The sequence below is a fragment of the Mus caroli genome, unplaced genomic scaffold, assembly GCF_978045245.1.
Source record: "Mus caroli unplaced genomic scaffold, Mus_caroli_1 scaffold_2, whole genome shotgun sequence".
In the NCBI taxonomy this organism is placed as follows: domain Eukaryota; kingdom Metazoa; phylum Chordata; class Mammalia; order Rodentia; family Muridae; genus Mus; species Mus caroli.
Window position 1 is genome coordinate 111,440,681 of NW_028227257.1, and position 20,465 is coordinate 111,461,145.

Consider the following 20,465-nt stretch of genomic DNA (forward strand, 5'->3'; position numbering starts at 1 on the left):
CCTAACTTCCACAGGCTTTCTCTCAAGAAGGTAGAGACCCACCTAAGGAGATCCACTGGCCAAGTCAGAATTTCTTGCATGGATATCAGTGTCAGGGAAGACTTGTACGTTTCCAGATTAAAAGTCCTGTCACCTGCACATGAAGATTATGGATCAACATAGTGTCCTCTGTGCAATGAAGTTCACCCTCTTTGTGATTATGTGGATACTTGGCCTGTGCTCTGTCTACACACAAAATAGCAATGCCCAATTTATTGGACCCTCACATCATGCAAGCCATTGTAAACATTTTAGCTCTTTCCTTAAAAAAAAATGTTACTACCTTTATTTAGTGGGTGGGGAGTGGGAGGAGCAGGGTTGGGGTGGAGAGGACGGGATGAGGCAGTGCAGGGTTGGAGGTCAGAGGACAACTGGACAGAGTTGGTTCTGTCTTCACCACGTGGGTCTGAGGAGCCAACTCAGGTTGTCAGACTTGACAGCAAGCCCTTTATCCGCTGAGTCACCTCTCCAGCTCAGATTTTATTTGTGTTGAACCTACAGTGACTTGCATGAGGTGGACAGGGTTTGGCTTCTCATTCCCAGGAGGTAACACCACACCCAGGGCTTAGTTGGCTGCTTTACTGAGGACACGTGACACGGAGGTGACAGAGTTGGCTTCCAGAGCTAGGCAGTCTAGCCAGAGGACCCACTGCTTAACCACACTGGGGAGTCAGAGAAACGTGCGCTTTAAAGCTTGCAGCACTGCTCACTTCAACACTAGTTGTGCTGTTGTGACTCACTGTAGGGTGTGTATGTGCAGAGTATATGATGTGTATCTGTATATATGTGTGATATGTGTGTGTGTGTGTGTAGTATATATGTATATATATATGTGTGGTATGTGTATACTTGTGTGTGTAGTATATGTGTATGTGTGGTATGTGTATATATGAGTGTGTGTATGAATATATGTGTGTGTGTGCCTTTGTGTGTGCAGGCATACTGAAGGATATCTTTCATTCCTCTCAGGCAGGCTTCCTGCCAAATAGACTGGACCTTGGCATTTCCTTGGGGCAGCACGAGAGACTGATTTTATACCACTCTCTTGAAGGGAGCTGCTTTCACATTCTCTACTCAAAAAAGCACCACACGTGCAACAGGAATCCAGAGGGACAGAGCTAACTTCAAATTAAGTCATGGATTTTTTTTTCCCCTTGATAAATCAGGAAGAAGACAGGAAGCTCGTTGTTCTTAATCTCCCCTTCTCCCATCGTTTCCTTCCACTCTCTAGACACTGTTTCCAACATGAGTGAAGCTATCTTGTCTACGCAATGGTCTCTTCATGTGCAAAACTGATATGGTGCATCTTTATACCTTCTGGTAGGTAACGTTAGCTCAGAATAGCCCAGTGAGTTCTAAAGATTCTGAGCGAGTGAAATGACACATTAACTTTCAACCCATTTGCATTTTAGTTTCAGCAAGCAAGGCAGGTCAATATATTTTTATTAGTAATAATTAAAATCAACCAAGCAGTCAAAAAACTAATGTTTGGCCTAGATCTTAAAATAAATCCTGCCTTTGAAACAAAGAAGGCATGTAAAATACACGGTTTCTGATTTAGTATTTTCTATGCATCATGAGTTAGGGTATAAGTTAGTGGCTATGTTCATTTCAGAGGATTCTACTCTAATAAATTTATACAGAGTAATTGTTTAAAATCCTCTAGCTTCCTCGGTGTCTGTGAAGAGTTAGTTACAATGGAACGAAGATCTTCCTGAAGGGAGCCGGTAACTGTGCCCTCACTATGAATTAAGGATTTTAGAAATCCCAGGAGACCGTGCTTCCTCACTGTCTGTCACCCCTTGGTTTGCACCAGAACCAGCTTCCGGTTGATGTTGGGTATATGGCTCTTTTCCATTCAAGGTTTACCTCTTTTCTTAGAAAGGTAGCCATAGTTTATCTTACAAATAAGTTGTACATAAAAGTTACCAGAGGCTGTGTGTCCTGGAGCATGCCCATGCCCATAAACCCCACACTGTAGAGGCAAGGACATGAAGATCAAGAGTTTAAGGCCAACCTGGTCTACATACTGAATTACAGTCTAGCCTGGCCTACATAAAGAGCAAATAAACTCTAGCTATATCCCAAAAGTTACCAAAGATGGTTACAGAGGTAAAGTGGGAGAATGTAGAGAGTGTCAATGAAGACACAGTTGCGAGAGGCAGGAAGGAAAGCTGTGGGTGTTTTGTTGCATGTTGGAGTGATGGCAGGCAACAGGGTGCTTCTAAGACAGCTAGAAGGGAACGTTTCAAAAGCTTTCCCTACATGGAACTGGTGAGCATATGATATTAGGCAAATGCTAATTATCCTTATTTATTTATCACATGCTACATAAAGAATGTCAAATTATCATGTTGTACATATAAATACGTGCAATTATTATGCTCCAACTTAAATGTTAATAGGTAGGGCCAGTGTCTTAGTTAGGGTTTTACTACTGTGAACAGACACTATAAACCGAAGTAACTCTTATAAGGACAACATTTAATTGGGGCTGGCTTACAGGTTCAGAGGTTCAGTCCATTATCATCAAGGTGGAATGGCACTAAAGGAGCTGAGAGCTCTACATTTTGTTTCAAAGGAGAAGACTGACTCCCATGTGGCTAGGAGGGTCTCAAAGCCCATCCCCACAAGTGCTAGGATTGTAGGTAAGCACCACTGCATTAAACAAGAGGCAGCCTTTTATGTTCTGTGTGCTTAGGGAAGTGATTTCTGGAGTCCTAGAATGAGGAGAGCAGAGTGGCTATGGACCAGGTGCACACACAGGTGCAATCGCTCATCCTTGTGGATTGGTTTTGTGACGTCAGTTCAAGCACAGCAGTGTAAGGCAGTGACCTCCAAGTCACATCACTCTTGGGGGGAGAGACTTGGCCCAATCCGGGTGATGAAACAGCATCTATCTTTGCTAACTGACTCATAAGGATGTAAAGTAAAAATACACCATAAGGAAAATATTCATATATTAATAAAGTGTATATGCCCACAGAAAACCTCTCTCTGAATATACAACCCTCAGCTTAGCTGCATAATCAAACAGTTGAGCATCTTAAGTAGGAGGGTCACTTCAAAGGGACATATATCTGGAGCCAATATAATGTGCCTCAGCAGTAGCATCTTGGCTGAGGGGAAATTATTTGGCTGCTCCAGGTTAGCTTCACAAAATGTCTGTCACACGAAATGACTGACTGTTCAGTGCTATTCAAGGTCAGTATCTTATTAAAGCATTATATCCATTCTTTGCATTTATGCTATGCAGCTTTTAACTCAGAAATGTGCTTGCAATTTTACTGACCTCCAGCGACCTATAGACTTTCAGATTCTACATCTTGTCCATGAGGAAGTAAAACCATGAAGGGAGATCTCTTTATTGCCCAAGAATTCCTTCCTCCTGGGCACGTTTGCCCCTTGAGAATGTGGAGATGAAAGCTTTCTCACATGAAGAGGAAGGATGCTGGTCCCAGGAAGGGACTTCAAGAGAAACACAGGTAAGAAGCCAAGGCTCTGGCTGTAGAAGAAAGTGAAGCAGCAGGTGACATCTGGTTAAGGGAAAACAAGCAGAGGGCAGAGGAGCAGTGGGCACTCTAGTCCTGCGAGCTCACCCTGGAGCCTGCTCTAGGTGAGGCCGCTTTTGTCCTCTGCTTTCTGTCCTCCTAGCTGTCTACCTGACACTAATTTTGAACTCTTAGCACCAAATAACCAAGACCAGATGACTGCCATCTGGGTCATCTGCATGGTCAATCAGTATATAGATTCTTCCTGCTTTTCAGAGAGAAGAGACTTTTTATTAAGAAAGAGTTGGGTTTATAGAAGAGTTAACAGGTCTCGCTTAAAAATAATGTCCTTTGTGAGCTAATAAAATGTTTCCTTATAGAGGAAACACCGTCCCAGATACCCCGACCTTTTTCTTTTGCAGGACTCAAGACAGTTTGATTGTTAGAATGGAAGCATCTCTCACATAAACTTTTCTTTTTATTCCATTTGATAAACGTGCATTTTTCTTTATAAAAAAGCCTGTTTATAAAAGAGTTCTCCCGTTCATTGTTCTGATAAAGCTAAAGTTCTCCTTTGGTTTGGACTTGCTAATGAAGAATATTCTTAACTCATATCTTTTTTTTTGGTATGGCAATATGTAAATGTATGTGTGTGCATGTGTGTTACACGTGTGTATATGTGTGTGTGCATGCATGCATGTGCGTTGGCATGTATTCATGTGCATACATATACACTGGTGTCTGTGGTACTCTGAGCACTGAATCACGGTCTCACATATGTTATAGAAGCACTTCATTACAGAGCTACATGGCCAGTCCTACAATATTTTAAAGTTGAAACTATTTCTTTTCAAAATAGCAATCTCTCTTTAAAAAGCAGCTTTAGAATATTTATCATGGAAATGTTTACTATAGAGCAAAGGCCTAAATGTCCTCTTATAAAACAACTCCTTTCTCAGGTTCTTTAATTTTAAGCAGATTTTTCCCCCTCCTATATTGCCTGAGCTAAATGTGCTCATTTAGCACAGTGAACAGCTTTATTCATAGCCACACTCAGCACAGTGGACCGCTTTATTCATAGCCACACTTAGAATTAAGAGGGGTTATTGAAAATGGTGGCTTCTCAGCCATGGATCCGTCTAGTCATTCGTCAGAAATTGATCAAAAAGAACAAAGACCAGGCTCTAAGAAGTTCTCATACGATTGATCGGTAAAACATTGCTCCTGTCCTTGTAGTGGAGGGAAAACTGTAATCTAACAACAGAGATGAGCGTGAAAAGCGCAGTAAGGAGTGTATACATCAGATATAAGAGGGCTCCCGGAAGGGAGAGAAACTCCGCAGCAGAATGGGAGGTTTGACTGAGCCTTCCTAAGCAGAAGTCCCTGGTGTGGCTGCTTGAGTTTTATGGCCCCAGTTGATAAATGTGCCATAGAGGAGAATCATTCTTCGACCCACTTTCTCAAGTTCCAGACTATTAACACTGTGTTCTGGAGTGCAGCACAGCTCCGGCACATTCCTCCAGTCGCGTTGCTTGCTGCAGCTACGGAGGAAAAATTACTTGTTGCAAATGTGTGTTTGGTACCTTTGCTGAAGAACGGATGTGATCTGCTTGCAGAAATTGTCTCCATGTTGGGCAAACTCCTTCAGGCTCTTGTATACTTTATTGTACTGTGGGGGAAAAAAAATAACAGAAAAATTATGAGCACCTCCGCAGACAGTACCCATAATCCAGAATGGCTGTAGTGAGGACTGCCATCGTAAAGCTTACATGGCGGAAGGATGCGCACATCCTTGGATTATTTCTTAACTAACCATTAAGTATCTTCTGACTGGATATAAAAAAAATCCAGAGAAAATTTCCAAAAAAACCGGATTCTATCTTAGTCACTGTCCTATTGCTGGGAAGAAAGACCATGACCAAGGCAACTGAGAGGAGATATCACTCAATTGGAAGCCTGCTTATGGTTTCAGTGGGGGAGGCATGGCAGGAGGCAGGCAGGCATAGCTCTGGAATAATAGCTAGCTGAGAGCTTACATTTGATTCACAATCAGGAGGAAGGAAGGAAGGGAGAAAGGGAGGGAGGGAGGGAGGGAGGGAAGAAGACTGGACCTGATGTGGGATTTTGAAACTTCAAAGACCACCCCAGTAACATACCTCCTCCCTCAAATCTCCCAATCCTTTTTAAATATTAAATACTCCACCAATTGGGACTCAAACATTCAAATATCTGAGCCTGTGGAGCCTTTCTCATTTAAGCCACACACTGTCCTAGGTCAAATACAAATAACCCAACAACAGTGGCACTTAGAATTTGGTTTTCTGGCGCAGGAAGGCCAAAAGCACACTCTACAGGACACCACATTACCATTCTTCTTCTTTTTTTTTTTTTCTCCTTTTTTTTTTTTTTTGGTAATTTCCTCAATTACATTTCCAATGCTATCCAAAAAGTCCCCAATACACCCCCCCCAGTCCCCCACCCACCCACCCCCACCCCTTGGCCCTGGCATTCCCCTGTACTGGGGCATATAAAGTTGGCAAGTCCAATGGGCCTCTCTTTCCAGTGATGGCCTACTAGGCCATCTTTTGATACAAATGCAGCTAGAGACAAGAGCTCTGGGGTACTGGTTAGTTCATAATAATGATCCACCTATGGGGTTGCAGTTCCCTTTAGCTCCTTGGGTACTTTCTCTAGCTCCTCCATTGGGGGCCCTGTGTCCTTTTTTTTTTAATTAGGTATTTTCCTCATTTACATTTCCAATTCTATCCCAAAAGTCCCCCACACCCTCCCCCCACTCCCCTCCCACCCACTCCCGCTTTTTGGCCCTGGCATTCCCCTGTACTGGGGCATATAAAGTTTGCAAGTCCAATGGGCCTCTCTTTCCAGTGATGGCCGACTAGGCCATCTTTTGATACATATGCAGCTAGAGTCAAGAGCTCCGGGGTACTGGTTAGTTCATATTGTTGTTCCACCTATAGGGTTGCAGATCCCTTTAGCTCCTTGGGTATTTTCTCTAGCTCCTCCATTGGGGGCCCTGTGCTCCATCCAATAGCTGACTGTGAGCATCCACTTCTGTGTTTGCTAGGCCCTGGCCTAGTCTCACAAGAGACAGCTATATCAGGGTCCTTTCAGCAAAATCTTGCTAGTGTATGCAATGGTGTCATCGTTTGGAGGCTGATTATGGGATGGATCCCTGGATATGGCAGTCTCTAGATGGTCCATTCTTTTGTCTCAGCTCCAAATTTTGTCTCTGTAACTCCTTCCATGGGTGTTTTGTTCCCAATTCTACACATTAACATTCTTAAAAATTCTACCATTCTATGAACATGATAGACACACAGTTCATATTGTCAAAAAAAAAAATCTGAAATTGAAAACATTTAAAAATCCAAAACTTGTTGAATTCTGATTTCATACCATAAACAGAAATTTCACACTTGGTTTTAAATGATGAATCTCCGTCAAAACACAGGCAAGCTAAAAATATCGTATGAGATCATCTTAATGCTCTGTATATGGAGCTGTAGGGAAACGGATGAACTCTTTCAGTGAAGATTGCCTCTTTCTCATTTTTTTTACCTCCTGGACATAAGAACAACAGGCATTGCTATGGCATAGTCTCGACACTGGATACTATGAACTGAGATCATCAATTTAAAAGAGATGAAGAGTTGGAGATGCTAGCAATATGAAAGGTAACATACAAGGCTCCAACTCTCTTTCAGACCTACTGTATGTGTGAAAGAAATAAAATTGTATTTAAATTTTGATGATATTAGTATTATTATTTATTATCGTGTGTGTGTGTGTGTGTGTGTGTGTATGTGTGTGTGTGTGTGTGTGTGTGTGTGTGTGTGTTGTACATTTGTGAGTCCATACTTGCATGGAGTGTTCAGATGGCATTTGGGAACTCAGGCTACCATGTTTGTACAAGTGTGACAAGTACCTTGATCTTCTGAACCTTTTGGCTGGACCTACAATGTTTGTTATTTACAGACATTTTTTATTTAGGGTTTCTAATTTGTAGCTTTTACATGTTTCAAACTCAGATGAAATCTTAGCTTTTTGTGAATTAGGGAACATTTTATTTTTCCCAAAATATCACAGTCACACAGAAAATAATGACAGATACTACATACGCTTAAGTTATAGAGACATTAAACTTTTAATCTACTCTTTCTGGGCAATTATTTTTTAATTCTCATAATTTCTTTGGCATTTCTTAGACATTTATTCTTCCATGTACACATTTATCTAATTATGAGGTTTTGGAGTTTTTTATTTTTTTATTTTTAACATTCCTGTCAGAATCCTATTTAAAGCAGTATTATGTGTTGTGTATAAAATAGAGGAAATTGGCTTTTTAAAATGGTATTTAGATTTCCCACTCAAAAACACTGTGAAGACTTTTTCATTTGTTTAAATCTTACTTCATGTCAATAAAACTTTATGAAGTTCCCTATAGGAACTGGGGCCTTCCTATTTGATTTATTTAGAAATATTTTCTGGTATTAGGCTTTATATATATATATATATATATATATATATATATATATATATATATATATTATCATTCCTCTCATCTGCTTATAGCAAAGCAGAAATAAAGGCTCAACAAGCAAACCAGGGTCCTTGGGCAAGCTGGATCTGGCTGCCCTCACATAGTGAGGTATTCTGCTCGCAATCAGGTATAGGGCTGTGGCTGGAGCTGAGAGACTCAACAGGGTACAGGGTTAGGAAGGGCCTGAGCTTTCAGTGTGAATGTGAGGAGGAGAGCCCCCTCCCACCAGGAGAACTGGGAATAGAAGGAACGACTGTCAAGATGAACTGCCCTAAGCACAGGATGCCTTAGACTACCATCACCAGAGGACAGCCATCACACAACAGCCTTGGGGTAGGGATAGGGGACTGTGGAGAACCCAGCAAAGACTGGAACGTGGAAAGAATGTCTTCCTCATGACTTAATTTGAATAAGTAGATCCCTGGAAGTTTTTCTGTATGCTGGGCTATTGGGACTTTTAAACTCCCTAAGACATCTTTTATGCTGTCTGTCTCTTTGGGACAAGTTTCAGGAGACCAGACATTCAGAAGGTTTAAGAACTCAGTTGGCTTCAGTTTCACTGGTGAAGCTGTGGTAAAGCAGGTATCTGTTAACTTATTTCTAAGAAAAAACATTTTTCCTTAGATTTATTTATTGTATTATTTTAAAAGTATGAGAGTTTTGCCTGTAAGAATATCTATGTACCACGTGCATGCCTGGTGACTGTAGAGGCAGAATAGGGTGTTGAATCTCCTGGAACTGGAGTTACAGACAGTTGTGAGTCACTATGAAGGTGACTGGGACCTAAGCCAGGTCCTCTGGAATTGCAGCTGTGTTCTTTATCTCTATGAGCTATCCGCCCCCCCCCCCCCAGCCCCTACCTCATCTGTTAAAGAAAGGGGTTTCTCTAGTAAAACACAGTGTGTGGTTTCTTTGACCCTTGAACTGGCAGCGGTAGGATGTAGGAGGTGAGCCTTTGTCATTTAATAGATAAACACACCCTATTTCTTTCATAGAAAGTCTTCATATTGGAATAAAGCGTTAAATGGGCAAAGTTGTTCCAGAAAGAGAAATGGCCAGTGGCTCTGCCAACTCAGCCACTCTGGTCAGGTCATAGGTTGGCAGGATCCATGCCTCAAGCGAGCAGCTTCCTGAGCTCCACGGAGTGCAGGCAACGCACCTTATTGTTCATTGTAAGTTAATGATCAGAGAAAGAGTATTCTGTTTATAACAGCATGGGGTAGAATCTTTATCTTTGTCCTCAGGTCCAATGGACTGGAAACTCCCCAGCATCCCTGATCCAGACTGAGATTAAAGGGACATTTATAAATAAAAGAGATACTAAGACTATTTCTACGTATGCAGCTTAATTCATTGTTTAGAATCAGTGCTCCCGGGCCTTTTATCATTTATCATTTACTCAAACTTGGACACACACAAAAAATTTAAAAGTAGACTTACTAAATGTTAAAGCAGATCCTGTGACTACTATCTTGTCCTCTGTGTGTGTGTGTGTGTGTGCACACGTGCATGCGCACACAGGCACATGTGTATATCCGTGTATGTGTATATCTATGTATGTGTATGAGTGTGACTGTATATGAATGTGTGTGTATGGCAGAGAGAATGAGAGGTGGGGAGAGAGAATGAGAGAGAGAGAGAGAGAGAGAGAGAGAGAGAGAGAGAACAGAGCAGATCAGGCTGTATCTGCTCTGAGGCAGTGAATTTTTTTTCACCATGGTTTTGGCTTCTCTGCTCCTGTCTCACTTCCCTTTTCCACACATTCCCAGTCATCAGAGGGGACTTTGAACGGATTCTGTGGGACACAGTATGAAAAGCCCTGAAGCCTGATCCCTTACTTAAGAGTTAAGGCTCAAAGAGCTAAATATGACCTCATTAGGTTATGGACAGATTAGAAATGTCAGGTAATTAAATCAACTAGATAATCCAGTAGAGCCAAATGTTTTCATGTAGCTAATCAATATAACCAAACTAAGCACACTCAGACAGCTGATCCCGTTATAAGTGATACCGATGGCTACCTAATATCATTGAGAAGCAAAAAAAGGATTCATCTGGTGAAAGTCACGTGGGAAGTAAATTTGGGATGTCGGTTCCTGCTCATTGAGACCTCAGATCTCTCAGCCCTACAACCTACGCACCCCGGGAAAGAGCTTAATGCTAATTTTAGATCTCCATATGAATTTATTTGAATGTGCACTTTCTCCCCTGGGCCATTAATTACTAAGATAACATATCATGGGTTTCTTTGTAAATGCCCTTTATAAATAGTTTGTCAGTAGCCAGGATGTTTAGGACATTTCTGAGGCCTTAAAATTTTCCTTCATGTGGGGCTGGAGAGATGGCTCAGCGGTTAAGAGCACTGGGTGTTCTTCCAGAGGTCCTGAGTTCAATTCTCAGTAACCACCTGGTGGCTCACAACCATCTGTAATGGGGTCTGGTGCCCTCTTCTGGTGCTATCTGAAGACAGTGACAGTGTGCTCACATATATAAAATAAACAAGTCCTTTGAAACTTTTTTCCTTCATGTTTATAAGTGTTCTACACAGGCCGGTCCCATTCAGCACTAGGGAAACCTTTCTGATGTGCACTGTAAGCAAATTCTGTTTAAGCATTGCTATTACAAAGCAAACAAGTAAACAACTCACCAACAATGAAGCAAAGTTTAGTAATCAGCCTATGGGGCGTCTAGACAGATGAACTGTAACACTATAGAACACTGCTGCTCAACTTTGCCCAGTTGCTCTTCTTGACTACACAGTTGGAAGGCTTAAAAAGATCGAATTTAATTGTTCTAGAAAGAAATGTTACTCTGGATGCTCGCATGGATTTTTCTAAAAGCATATAACATTGACAATCACAGAGTTATACAAGCTGAATAAGCCTCTTCTTGGCCCCCTTTCTATATCAAGCCTGTGCTACTGATTCATGTGAATTCTCATTCACTGAGGGTGATATTTCTAAGCACTACCCCTCAAATTAAGGGCTTACCTATGTTTATTAGAGATCTGTTAGTTATTTGAAGCTTTGTGATAGGATTGCTTAATTTATAAGAAACAGAATACCAGGAAACAGTACAATCAACTGTCTCCTCCTCTTATTTTACAACTGATAAAACAGAAGCCTAAGAAATGTAGGAAGGCATCTTACACATCTCACTGGCACACACTGAAGATACTATGTATAACACTGTATCCATGCCAGACTCCACCTGCCCCTCCCTTCTCTCAGTACAGCTGAGGCCCTCAGGAGTCATGGACCACAGCAACCATGCCTTTGGCATCAGTACCAGGCAACAGCTGGTGACCCAGGCTGAACCAGCAAGTAGCTTGTAACTTTCTCTCGACTTGGCGCCTACGTTTTTCTTTCATAGGAAGAAAGTAGTACTTTTTTTTTTAAAAAACATAATTGAGTCATTTCCTCTGGGAAGAATTTGATGCTATCCACATCCTTGAACATGGAGTTGAGGAAGATTTCTCGTGGTATATTTTTAGGTGTCAATGATAAGCTCGCAGGCATGGAGGCTTGAAGCCAATTCTTTTTCTTCACAAAACTAGAATTTGAAAAAAAAAAAAAGAAACCTTAAAGAAACAAGCTCCAGCCTCCTCGCCATTATTTACGAGCCCCACACAATGCCTATCACTCTTTAGCTTAGTTCAGTGACAATCGTTTGAAGGTAGACGTTGGCCTGACCCCTGAAGGTTGAAGGGCTGAGGTAGCAGCTCATACTCTCGCAGGAGCATGACCCTAAAGATAGCTTTAAATTTCTTGCACCAGGTCTGCTTTCATTGAATGGTAAAATGTATTTCACTATTTTTTAAACGTGTAAAACAAAATACCACATTATTAGAAAGAAAATGAGCTACATATATATGCATATTTTCAAAAATATTTTTTGAGCTTTTGATATTAGGCTGAATGTTTATATTAATATGTTAAATAGCAAGTCTTAAGAATTGCCAAAATATGTAAATAAGGCTGAGAATAAGCATTACTCTGAAACATCTATAGCAACACTGATATAAAACAGAATCTGTGTTCTTCAGTGTCTGCACAGTCTTAGACACTGTTCATGGTACTGAATCCTCGTACTGGAAGAAAATCCTACATTTGGATTAAAAATAAGTATAAATAGATTCCCCACCCCAGTTTTTATTTGAGCTTGCTCTTGACCCACTGATATTGATACACAAATCATTGGTGGGGACCAAGTTAGGATTTATAGCTTAATGAAGATGCTTCATCATGTTCGATGCCAAGCTAGGGTCAGATGTGATAGGAAACTTGGCAGACAGTGGAAGCTTTGGGTTCTCTTTAAAAAGTATTCAGTGAAAAACAAGTGATAAGTGGTCTCTGAAGCGTCTGTCTGAAATCCATGCCTCATCCCCCACCCCCTGCCCTTTTTTTCAGCATGTTCCTAAATTGTAGAGCATTGTTTTCCAAGTACAAGCTGGGATTGTACCAGGAAGTCAACGCGAACACTTGATAAAGATGAAACAATTGCAAATAAATAAGTATTCTGTGGCTTTAGAGAGTTTAGAAGTCCAGGCCGAAGGGATATCCGTCTCCTCCTGACTCCCGGATACTTTTGGTGGCGATGGGCCCAGAGACATGACCCCTAGTCATGGACAAAGACAAACACCCTTGGGGTAGTTCTCAAAATAGGGTACAGCATCATCTAGCACCACAGAAGTAGAGCTTTGGACTGCCATGGAGGTAGGGGAGACTGTCTTGGGAGATGTCTGAAAGAAAACATTTGTCCCTCATCCTGACCTGAAGTAAGCTGTGCTGTCTACCTACCTACCTACACACACACACACACACACACACAATGATATGATAGACTTTCAACTCCCCTTTTTCTTTCTTTTCTCTTTTAAAAACCTAGTTGGTCCTGTCTGCTGTCTCCCTCTCTTTTGTCTATTGTACTATCTCGGCATTGACTTTCTCTTTAAATAATTGCCAGTACCAAGTGTTTGCCTCAACTTATCTGGGTGTCACCTGTACCAGGGAAAACATCACCCGTATCCATGTGAGACAGGCAAGGATTTAAAAGTGTAGTAGGGTGCAAATACAAAGAGAAAAGAACAAATTTCTCTAAAAGGTTACCCATAACCACCCAATGCCGAGTAGATTGAGGCTGGGTGCCAAAGTAAGGGGTAAGGTGGGGGTTCACTCAATATTGTCATTCAAGTGTGGTGTTGGAATCTGTGTATTCATTAAGCATATCTTTTTAATGCTTAATGGAACTGATGCTACGCTATCTTCTTAATCTCTTAGTTAGATGTTTGCCTCACTTCAGCCTCAGGATTCTTGAACTAGGCTTGTCCAATAGCAGTTGGAGTTCCACCTCTCCTAAGCCCATGGTTTCCTTGCCCTTTGAATAAACAACAAGGAAAGCTGCATCCTCTGCTGATTATGGCTTCCTCACAGATTTCTCCTAATTGTTTTTCCACAGGCTGGTTGGTTCGTTTGTTTCTTTCAATAAAATATATGAACCATGGCTACAATCCCTGGCTTCTGAGGTCACCGAGTTTTTCGCTTTACAGCGTTGCTTGCTGGGGTAAGACATTGAAAATCCTTGATTACTTTGGTTTCAGAACAAATTTACCTTCCCTTTATTTCCTTTGCATCTTGTCTCCTAGGTCAAATCTCTGCCACTAATAATATATTAGTGACTGTGCTGTGTCTTTGGATTTTTGATCAATATTGTATTGGGAGGGGGCGGGGATAATCCCAGGACCGGAGCAAGCAGGCTGGTGAACCATCTACCAGGCTGACACAGTGGGAGTCTGTTCTGTGTCCTGAGGGCTTTTGGGATCACAACTCTCAAGCTGTTTGATTAAAAAGCAGGAATGGGGTGAAGGGTGTGGAGGGGAGGCAAATCCTTCTTCCCTGACTCAATCTCTGAGCCCAAATGCATTGCAGACGGTCTGTGAGCTTCCCTATCTACTCTACACATGATGTTGACTATGTTGGCACCTCATCAAGCAAGCTTTAATATTGCTTCTCAAACAGCCCCGTCTGGATCCAAGTAGGATGCTATAGACTCACCCAAATCTTTTCCCATCAATTTGAGAACTAAAGACAGCTATGACTGTCACATTTTCAAGAGGGCTCTATTTTAAGCTTAACCAAAGAAAAACCACAGACTTCTGTTCCACAGCCAAAATCTAAACTTGCCTGCTTTCTAATTGCCTCCAATTTCTGCAGCTAAAAAACCACTAATCTATAAATTTTTCCCCTAGCTTCGTACACACAGGCACACACACTGCACTAGGCTACTCACCGAACAGTCCGTCAGTGGGTCCCTCATGTTGAAATGCTGTCTGCTTTTTCTTTTACCTACGCTCGATCCAGCATGCTGGACGCTGCAATCAATCAGGTTGGGTGTGTTCTGGACTTCCGGGATTCAAAGGGCTTAGAGTACGTCAGTCCTTGTCAAACACACCAAGGAGGAAGTTCCAGCCCCTGGACTTTCATCCAGTTCATTTCCTGAAAAAGCACAGAACAGCTCTGGGTCAAAAGAGCCAGTGGGAATGGTGAGAACCAGTCCAGTGAACTTTGAGGCCCTGAGGTGTAGCCTTGAGAGAAGGCTCAGAATCTGGGTAGAGTTCCCCATGATCTGGATGCCTGGAAAGATGGTGGGAATTCACTTTTTCTTTTTTTCCATCTTGCTGGTCCAGTCATGGCTTGTATTTTCTGTGCTTTATGCTGCTCTGACCTTTTGGGTCTAGGCAAGCTAGATAGGTGAAAAGTGACAGTCACAGCTGTCTTTCGTTCTCACGTTGATGGGAGAAGCTGAGTTAAGTACGCAGCATTCCCACCTGGATCTAGGTGGGGCTGTCTGATGGTTTACCTTGATTGACAACTGGATAGGATCTAGACTCACCTAAGAGGCTCACCTCAGAGCATGTCCGTGAAGGGGTGTCTAGATTGAGTTAATGGAGGTGGAAAGACTAACCCTAACTAAGTGTAGGCAGCATGATCAGATAAGCTGGGGTCCCGATCGTCAGTAAAAAGGAGAACGTGAGTGGCGGACGGACTAGCATTCCTCTCTCTGCGACCTGTCTGCGGATGCAATAGGACCAGCTGCCCTCAAGCTCCTGCTGCCTTGCATTTCCTGTCATGACGTACTATACTTCAAACTACAGGCCACAGTAAACCCGTTCCTTCTGCTTTTATCAGGCAGCTAGTCGCAGCAATGAGGACAGTAACGAACGAACACAGTAGGTCAATCCCTGAGGTGATGACAAATTTCCTATAGTCCCGGCTTTGATATGTAAATTAATGGCCCATACCCTCCTGCAATATCAGACCTCTATTTCTTCTGCTCCAAGTCACTCAGAGCTGGTACCAAACAACCTTATGAGACCATTAACACTTAAGTGGCCAGAAGACTATCAGGAAGCAGACAATTTATGAAACACCTCTCAGGGCCGAACTGAATCTAGCCCTCACTCTCAGCTAAGCAGGACCAAGAAGCTAGGCTATTAAGTTAAGCCTAAGATTGGCCTTCTTTTTTCATGGCTCAAAATGATGGGCAGAGCTGGCAATCAGTAACTTATTTTATTGTTGCTTTTAAAAATACCTTTCCCAGTTGTCAGTCCCTAGGTTTCTAATTGCCTCTGGATTTGTGACAATCATTTACAAGGCTCAGAGCAGCTTTGCTCTGACTTGTGACTTGTCTGAGAGTAGGTTTTGTCCCCAGAGCCCCCTCAAACACTTCAGGTCTCACAGTATCTCAGCTGCACCCACCCTACCGACACAACCTCCTCTCAGCTGCCTCGTGGGCCCAGGTTCTCTTTAAAGACCCTGGAAATAGTGTAGGAGAGAGAGCTAACAATGAAAGAGGAGAGTTTACAAGAGCTGAGAGGTGACTTGCCAGCCTTGGACAGGAACCACCCCTCACATACCAACAAGATTCTCTCTACTGGCCGAGCCATCCATCACTGGAGGTTACAGCACTGGGCAGCTATCAGGAGACTGGAGTTGGACAGGTTATGTCAGCATAATGTGGAGATCCAGGGTTAAGAAACTCACATTCCCATTAAAGTCTTCTTTAGTTTCTGAGTTTCACATAACTATGACTGGAACCAGAGTTCTAGGATCTGGGGCAACTTGATGTCCCTTGGTGTTTCTGTCCCATTTCTCCTGATGCCTTTTTGTTTTTCTATTTTTCTATTTTTATTTTTTCTATTTTTTAAGTTGAAGATAGATTTCTTTTCATACAGTATGTTCTGATTACAATCTCACCTCCCACAACTCCTCTCAGATTGTCTCCACCTCCCTCTTCACACAAATCCACACCTTTTCCTTCTCTTTCTCTCCTTACAAAACAAACGGGCATCTAAAAATAATCACAAAATAAAATAAGATAAAGTGAAACCACACTGGAATAGGATAAAACAAAGAATCCTAAGAAAAAGAGCCAAAGAAAAGCAGTTCCTAAGACAGGTAAGACCTTATTTTATTTACTTGTTTTTCCTTCTCTATATCTTACAGGTCCTTTGGGTATATATAATATGGCTTCAGTTTGGTGGTTTTATGGGATTCCTGAGTGTGCGAACGAGTAGGTCTCTGCTTTCTGTGCCTTTTCTTGGGCTCTTTTCCTTCTGTTTATTTGTTTTAGTCTATTCCAGTATGTTCGTTTTTGTTTGATCTCACTATGTTTTATTATTATATCTTAAAAGCCTGTTTCCTAATGAGAGACAGAAAAGGAGTGGATCTGGATAGCGAGGGATGCGGGGAGGGACTGTGAGAAGTGGAGGGAGGGGAAGCCATAATCAGGATATACTATGTGAGGAAAAAATATATTTTGCAATAAAAGGAAAAAATGACTCTTGGTGAACATGGTGTGTGGGGGGGTGGGGTAGGGGGGGACTGGCTTGCTCTTGAAGTTTCTATCAAGAATGTCACCACAAACTTTTGTGCTAGTTATGGTATAAGTGAGGGTGATAGGGTGTAGTTGCTTTTAACTTGAGCCTTTTCCAGAAACTGGCTAGATCTCCCTTATGCCTCTAGACATCTGCTAAGGAATAATATCTATACCCTGTGTAGGGTCCCCCTCACAGACTCTTGTGAGCTCAGGCCCCAGTGTCACTCTCAGCAGGCTGTCCTGGCCGGATCCAGGTTGACAATTAGGGTTTGGCTCTCTGTTCAGTGTCTCAGAAGAAAGGTATCTGGGTTCGCAAAGAGGTTGGGAGAGTACGGTATCCTTTATTTCTTGTCACAGAAATGCTGTAGAACAACTGAAAAGCCAGCAGTTTCAAATGACACAGGTTTATTTATTGACAAACTCTCATGTTAGCTTGTGGTTCTCAGGGAGCGCAGGGTTTTGACTCATTTCTGCAAGTCTAGGCAGTGCCTGACGAAGCAGCTTTCTCGAGGGTTGGGCTGGTGACTGACTGTGGACTGGCTGTTGGGTGAGACTGTCTTTTATTAACCAGAAGCCTAAGCCTGATGTTCCAGGGTACATCAGAGGAGCACAGAGAGTCAGTGGAAGCTCAGAGGGTTTCTGAAGAGCAGACTCACAATAGACCCTCTAGTCACATTGACGACGTCAACCGAAGCGAAACCACCAAGGGGATCACCGAGATTCAAGGGCAGTGAACTGACACTCCCTCTGCAAAAGGACACAGACACAGAGCACGCTGGGAATTGGAATCAGCTTGTCATTGAGTCTATCACAATGCCTGGTCAATATTTGTGCCTCAGTGACTGGAGAGATAAAGCAGAAAAACAAAGGAGGGAATGGCTGTTCTCAGTCTTCCTGTCCCTTCCTGCCTTCAGTAGGGTAGACTCTGATCCCCAGCAAAGACTGGGAGTCGGTAGATAAATAAGAGGAATGGATTCACAACAGGGGGTGCTTGTGACTTTGGGAGAGGACATTCCTCAGTGCTGCACTACCCCACAGCCTGCCACACAGGCTACAGTGGAGAGGCCCCTGAGTTTGGGTAAGGGGATGGGCTGGGGGATGGGGGCGGCAGTGTCACAGCAGGGCTCTTTCCTATCAGCTGGGGCTGAGACTGGCTGCTCACCTTGACTAGGAGGTCAGGGCAGGTCAACCTGAATAAGATGGACTTTGGAATAAATGTTAACATAGGCTTATTTGTAGCCACAAGTGACAAGAGCTACGCAGATAGCCAAGTGTTCTCTGTGGAGAAGGCCCAATACTCTTTTCTGAAGAATTTCCTGCCTTAGTATCCATCCTTGCATGCTTTTGACCTCTTTGCTCACATTTGTCTCTGGCTGGATGCTTTTGACCTGAATTCATTTCTTGGTTTCTTCCCAGGTTAGGCCTTCGGTATGACAAGCTTAGCTCTCCTTCCTTTAACTGCCTGTGCTCAGTTTCTTGTCTGCAGACAACAAACAAAACAAACAAACACACAACAAACAAGCAAAATACAAAAACCCGTAATGGAAGCTCCTGGAAAGGACCCCACGTGCCGTACTATGTGCTGAGTTCAAGGGGTTTGTACATTTATCGTGTACTCATGAACTAAATGTTGGCTATTTGTGAGTTAGGAAAAAATACAGGGGCCCAAATATAATGGAGGGAATGGGTAATTCAAAACCTTGCAGACGTTTCCTTCAGAGCCAAAATATGTAATAAATTATGAGTGAGCTAAACATTATCAATAGAGAACTGGACAAATACCTAATGGTAAGAAGAATCATTTTAGTGGGCTCACATGTGTCCCAGTTTGCACATGAAAAGCTGCATGTGTCTGCATGTGTGTGTGTGTTTTGCAGAATATTTGATCACACTGTGAACCCCGAGATTGTGTTATTTACTGGAAAAACCTGTTTCTAATTGTGATGTGGTTGAGCTCCGGCACACACCTTTAATCCAAGAGCCTTCTATTTACTGACAACAGGATGAAATAAAGTCAACCATAGGTTAAGAGGCAGAAGAGGCAACCAGTTGGCAGGGAGTGAACATAGGAAAAAAAAAACTATGGAGAGTTAAGAGGAAGTCAGGAGGATGGATAGAAAGACACACAGGATGTAGAAGGGAAGGACGTTCAGTTTAGGGGTTTTTTGAGATAGATGTCAGCTGAGGAGGAAGGCAGCTGGGTGCTTTCTCTGCCTCTCTGAGCTAGCAGACTTTCACCCAGCATCTGGCTCCTGAGTCTTTATTGGTAAAATTAAACGTTTAAGATTTTGTTAAAGATAACATGTGTGTGTGTGTGTGTGTGTGTGTGTGTGCGCCTATAATCGAGATGAAGGGAGGAGAATCTGTAGGGCCTGTTGTTAGCATAGTGCCAGGCTCAGTGAAAGACCACCTCACGAGAGTCCCGTGGATAGGATAAGATACCTGATACTTTCCTCAGGCTCCTCTCAGAGTCTATGAACCTGTGCATAGCCCACACATGCATGATACACACACACACACACACACACAAATTACAATTATGATTTGTTATAACAATTATGTGAGGTAAATTTGTATTATTTATGATCCCTAGAGTACACATAGGAACTGAGGCCTGTGACCACTTCTTATTCAAGATCACACAGGAAGTGAGACTTGGCTTTTTCTGCCTCTGGGGCATCCATGTTTTGATCATCATGTTACACAGCCACTTACTCTCCCGGTAGATAGTAAGCACCCTGATGTAGCATGACACACTTCTTGTGATCATTTGAAAATGATGTGAACAGAGAAACAGAAGGCGTGACTCTGTGATTCTAGGTTGATCTTTTATAAGGAAAAAATGACCTGGGTATATAGCCAGAGAAAGGTTATAGTACGTCTCAAAAGGTTTTGGATTATAAGACTCTTAGCTTGATAGATCATGCATTTCTGGGTAAACAAAGATTTGAAATAACTGTGTATTGCTTTAGAAACAAAATAAAAAGCAAACACTTGGAACTAGAAAGACACTTATGTTTGCTCTTTTGAAGATTTGCTTTTATGTGTATGTGTACATGCCTGAGGGTATGTGTGTGTACCGATTGTGATTGGAGACCCTAAGAGGATGCTGATGCCCTGGAAATAGAGTTCCATGTAGTTGTAAGCTGCCTCATGTGAGCTCTGGGAGCTGGACCTGGGTCCTCTGCAAGAGCAATCAATGCTCTTAACCATGCAGCCATCTCTCTAGCCCCTCATTTGAACTTTTAACAGTGGAAAGTTGGTAGGAAGAAATTGTGACCTCGTGGGTCATCACTTCATACTTCGAGTTTTCACAGCTGCTGTTCTGTCTGCCCGGAGATCCCACTTCATTTACATTGGCCTGGTTGGCTTTTTACTTAATCTCCATAGAGTCCAGTGTGAGTGACTGTCCCTGACAGCACTTAGTAGTTCTGGGAGTCAACGCATGTATCTCGTTCGATTTATTTACCCCATTGCATTGGATTATGGGTTTAACA

At 42.4% G+C, this 20,465-nt stretch overlaps 1 protein-coding gene across 2 annotated transcripts in view; it reads right to left on the reverse strand.

Moving 5' to 3' along the window:
- The window catches only part of Nostrin (nitric oxide synthase trafficking), a 58,979-nt gene extending 44,480 nt beyond the window's left edge, over positions 1–14,499 (reverse strand). Inside the window, exons 1-3 of one of the 2 annotated variants that reach the window (XM_021153117.3) lie at positions 14,380–14,499; positions 5,114–5,199; positions 43–133 (exon numbers count right to left, since the gene is read on the reverse strand). In XM_021153117.3, coding sequence (XP_021008776.1) covers positions 43–133; positions 5,114–5,159 — 137 coding nt within the window. In that variant the 5' untranslated portion in view covers positions 5,160–5,199; positions 14,380–14,499. The remainder of the gene's footprint in view (positions 1–42; positions 134–5,113; positions 5,200–14,379) is intronic. The other variant, XM_021153124.3, reaches the window with a different exon arrangement.
- Positions 14,500–20,465: the final 5,966 nt, after the last annotated feature.